This window comes from Oncorhynchus mykiss, chromosome 9, assembly GCF_057628025.1.
Source record: "Oncorhynchus mykiss isolate SJ-2025 chromosome 9, ASM5762802v1, whole genome shotgun sequence".
Taxonomy (NCBI): Eukaryota; Metazoa; Chordata; class Actinopteri; order Salmoniformes; family Salmonidae; genus Oncorhynchus; species Oncorhynchus mykiss.
In genome coordinates, this window is record NC_143030.1 from 79,812,552 (window position 1) to 79,817,307 (window position 4,756).

Consider the following 4,756-nt stretch of genomic DNA (forward strand, 5'->3'; position numbering starts at 1 on the left):
CTACGGCGGCCATGTTAGATCCCAATTAACATTAGATGAGGGGAAATATTTAAATAATGGAAAATGATATTATTTATATTGTTTAATAAATGGCTATTTAACTGAATGTCTGGAAATAGAACTAATTCTAAACTCTAAATTCTAAATTCCAAATTTCTAAATTCTAAACTCTAAATTCTAAATGTCTAAATTCTAAACATTGGCCCAACTCGGCTCTGAAGGTATTTAGATTAGCACAATTTATTGGACTTGATTGTTTATTTATTTTAATATGTAATATGTACTTGAACATAGTTACTATATATATATATATATATATATATATATATATATATATATATATATATATATATGTTTGTTGTTGTATTTAAGGGTATATGACAGTCAGCACATCATTATTGTATGACACATCATATCCAATGAATAAGTAAAGATAAATGCAGCCATTTAAAAAACAAAATGAAATTAGACGTCGCCTATATATATATCACATTCGGTTTATTTGGTATTGATGCATTTAGCTGGACGCACACAGCAGCAGAATGATGTAGGCTCCTATGCTCTGTAAGGTCCATTATGAAAGAGAGCCCATATTGCCATCCTACAAAATAAAACACACAGTTTATTTGCTTATATTTTATTTGTCAGCAGATATATATATATATATATAAAATGTATTTATGTTTGGATGATACAGTATAGAAGTGCTACAGTAGCTGTGATTTAGGTACCAGGTGGACTCTCGTGGCATCGGAAAAGCTACAAGTTATTTTCAAAGTGTGTCGTGTCAACACAAATGAATACTTGAGCACGGTAATATGTTGTAATTATTATTCTCCATGACATAGACTTGAGAAAATGTAGAATGAGTTATCATATTTTCGATCATGTAGATTAGCCTGGATACATTATGACTATGCATTATTTGACACCATTGACTATAGTTGACAATGACATAGGCCTTATGATTGTATTTACAGCAAAGTGTATAAGCTACGTCATTGTCTTGCGTCAGTGTGGTCATTGTAGAGGACTTCCCATATGTTACGGCCCTGATTTCGAAGGCCCTTAGCGTCACTACAGTGTAGGCTACCTGCCCTCTCGGGACAGAAGAGGGAGACAAAAGTCCATGAAAAATAAAGTGACATAAGGAGAAGAACCTTCATAATAACCCCCCACCCCAATTCATGAGTAGGGCAGGCTTGCCGGAATAGAAATGCGTTTTCCCATATCATTTACACCATGATAAATATTTAAGTCATACTATGGCAACAATGAACAGCCCCTAACACTGATTCAAGCATACATAAATAATATAATCATAGTTTGTTTTGATTGATATCAATACTATCATACTATCTTAAAACATGTATCCACTAGCCGCTAAATCACTGTAGGCTACTACATTCCTGCCGGTCTACATTCTAGCATCTTCTTGAAAGCCTTCCTGAAGCTGTCATCCAGGAAGGCATAAAGAAAAGGGTTAAGACAAGAGTTTGCGTAGCTGAGGCTGGTGATGAAGTAGGACAACCCGATGAGCAGCGGAGTGGTCCTCAGGTCGGTGGTGAGAGCCACTATGGTGCTGAGGTGAAACGGGGTCCAACAGAACAGACACACCGCTAAGACTATAAACACCATAATAGTTACTTTCTTTTTAGCCTTGTCCAGCGCCTTGGCGTTGGAGTTGAGGCGCATGTTCCGTAGTTTGTACAGCATCATGGTGTAGAGAATACAGATGGTCGACACCGGGATGGCGAAGCCGAGGATCAGGGTGTATATCCTGCTCGCCTTGAACCACAAACTCTCCGGGCTCGGGAAGCTGAGGACGCAGCTTTTCCTGTCCGAGTCGTCCGGACTGATGTAGACCCCAGCGAATACCGTGAACGGCATTACGATTAGAATCACGAGGATCCAGACGCACAGGCTCACTATCTTCGCTGCGCGGTAGGTACGGTAGGGCATGCGCTTGGAACGCACCGTCGCCAGTACGACCAGATAACGGTCCACACTCATGACCGTCAGGAAGTAGATACTGGAGAAGATGTTATAGTGGTCTATGCTCAGGATGACCTTACACAGCACCTCTCCAAAGGGCCAGTAGTGGAGCAGGTGCTCGGCGATGTTGATGGGTAGGACCAGAGTAAACAGGTCGTCCGCTATCGCCAAGTTTAGGATGAACATATTGGTCACGGTTTTCATTTTGGGCGCTTTGAGGATAACGTAGATAACCGCCGTGTTCCCCGTTAACCCCACGGCACATATCACCGAATATATCACCGGCAGGACCACGTAGAGGTCGGCATAAAAGTATAACTCTGATTGCGGCGTGCAGTTCAGATCTGTCCGGTTAGTCGTGCTCAGATAATAGTAGTCCATGGATTCGTTACACACAACCGGAGCTCCGCTGCGGGTGTTCGCGATAGATATATTCTCCATCTTCAACGTCTTCTAAAATGTATTATATCACATACGTATTGAGGGAAGCACGTCGTTCAGCACGCATGTTTGTTCAGAGTTAAACACAGGCAGTCGTGAAGTGCCTTGTTGGCTGCTGTGTAGGTCGGCTCGGTCTGGTTTTACGCACGCGTTGCGCATCACGAAATCTATGGAGAACAGAAATATTGTATACAAATTTAAAAGCAGTACATAAAAACAAATCTGTTCTGCCATTAATATTGTCTTCAAAACACTTTTTTTATAGCCTATTATACTGTAACCCTGCATCATAATGGATTGGAACGCCACGACGTCCACATGCACAAATATATTTCCATAGGTCCACAAGTATAAATGTTATTTTTAAACGGATCAAGTACTGAGAGTGCAAGAATACGTATTCAGCAATAATAATAATAATAATAATATTGACGTTTTAAAATATCATGCGGGATCATGGTCGTGCCATTATTCTTATACACCATCAAAAGTAAAGGTGAATTTTATGTTTAAAAAAAGAAAGAAAGCTCATTTAGGAGCTTACCGTGTCAGAGGAGGCTCCTTTTCCCCTCTGCCTTCTGTTTGACAGTGAGCAGGAGCAACGCGAGCTGGAGCTGTCCACGTCCCAACTAGTTCGATTGGGGGGGAAGCGGACAGGTGACGTCAGACCACAGCACAGTGCCCCGTTCCATTCAGATATCAAGGCCTGAGGCACTCACCTTGCTGTCGGTCGCCTAAAGTGTTCCTATAATGTATATGCTCTAGGCATAAATAGCCATATTACCACGCATAGTCCCGTTGTGAAATGTATTGTACAGATACACTGATGGGCATATTGCTGTGTGGTACATGGCTGCTAATGTGAGGCTATCTTTCTCTCCTGTAGGGATGAAGATCCAACACGTTGTTGTTCCTCGACATATACGTAGGTGTATGTAAACAAAATAATGTTACCTTGATTGCCTTACTGTTAGGCGTTGTGTTGTTACAGTGTGGACAATACAGTGGTCTATGATGGGAACATTACAGTGGTCTATGATGGGAACACTACAGTGGTCTATGATGGGACCATTACAGTGGTCTATGATGGGAACACTACAGTGGGCTATGATGGGAACACTACAGTGGGCTATGATGGGATGATGCAAGTCATGACCAGTCTGTATGTAGACTAGCATTATAATTTGACCTTTGTTTTGTTGTTGTGTATATTCACCCCTATTTTTTTCTCCCCAATTTCGTGGCAGCAAATTGGTAGTAGTTACAGTCTTGTCTCATCGCTGCAACTCCCATACGGACTTGGGAGAGGCGATAGGTCGAGAGCCATGCGTCCTCCGAAACACAACCCAGCCAAGCCGCACTGCTTCTTGACACAATGCCCATCCAACCCGGATGCCAGCCACACCAATGTGTCGGAGGAAACACCGTACACCTGGCGACCGTGTAAGCATGCACTGTGCCCGGCCCGCCACAGGAGTCACTAGTGCGCAATGAGATAAGGTTATCCCTGCCCTAACCCTGGCGATGCTGGGCCAATTGTGCACCGCCCCATGGGACTACCGGTCGCAGCTGGCTGTGACAGAGCCTGGACTCGAACCCAGAATCTCTAGTGGCACAGCAAGCACTGCGCCACCTGGGAGGCCCCAATTTGACCTTTTTTTGAGTAGGCATTGAGACCATGATCTCTTTTCCACGGGATCCCTGTAAATACAAATTTCATTAGACACTAAAATCTATTACAAAATAAAACCACTGAAATACAGAAAAACACAACACAAACAAAAACCATTTAATTCCTCAATAAAAAGGCCCCCAATCAATGCTTTTAAATGCCCTGTGTGGCACTAGTACATACCATTTGAATAGTATTTTCTAGTTGGTTCCATCAATTAAAACTAAAAGAGGATTTACCTAGTCTGGTGGAGACCCAAGGAACCTCAAGATGTAACCAACCTTGTGACCTGGTTTGGTATCTCATGTTTTTATATTGTAATTAACAGGAAAGTTAGGTAAGTCAGAGGCTTGTCTAGTAGAGTTTTGTGTAAAACAAATTAGGATTAATGAAGTGATCTACGGGACTTTCGTAAGGACCAGCCAACATCTTTGATACACGTAGAATAAATTCACTGCTTTTCCCGAAAATCCCCAGTTGGAGGATCCTGGAATCAGGAAGGAAGAGGCAGGAAATCCGAAATCATCCAACCACGATTTCTGGAAAACCAGGAAATGTATCGAAAGTTCCCGGGATTTGCAACCCTAGTGGTGAACTGTCACCTCTGATAGCACCTGTGAAAAAGAGAAGGGCGCTATGGTAGACAAC

The 4,756-nt window shown here is 42.2% G+C and overlaps 1 protein-coding gene across 1 annotated transcript; it reads right to left on the reverse strand.

Moving 5' to 3' along the window:
* Positions 1 to 621: 621 nt before the first annotated feature.
* Positions 622 to 3,576, reverse strand: LOC110503218 (neuropeptides B/W receptor type 2). The gene is made up of 2 exons (XM_021581586.3): positions 2,981 to 3,576; positions 622 to 2,603 (listed from the first exon to the last, which is right to left on the reverse strand). Exon 2 carries the CDS (start codon positions 2,434 to 2,436, stop codon positions 1,402 to 1,404), a length of 1,035 nt encoding a protein of 344 aa, XP_021437261.1. The 5' UTR covers positions 2,437 to 2,603; positions 2,981 to 3,576; the 3' UTR covers positions 622 to 1,401.
* Between the last annotated feature and the right edge of the window lie 1,180 nt (positions 3,577 to 4,756).

Bases quoted from the DNA above. Each gene is read 5' to 3' on its own strand.
- LOC110503218 (XM_021581586.3), bottom strand. From the start codon at position 2,436: ATGGAGAATATATCTATCGCGAACACCCGCAGCGGAGCTCCGGTTGTG.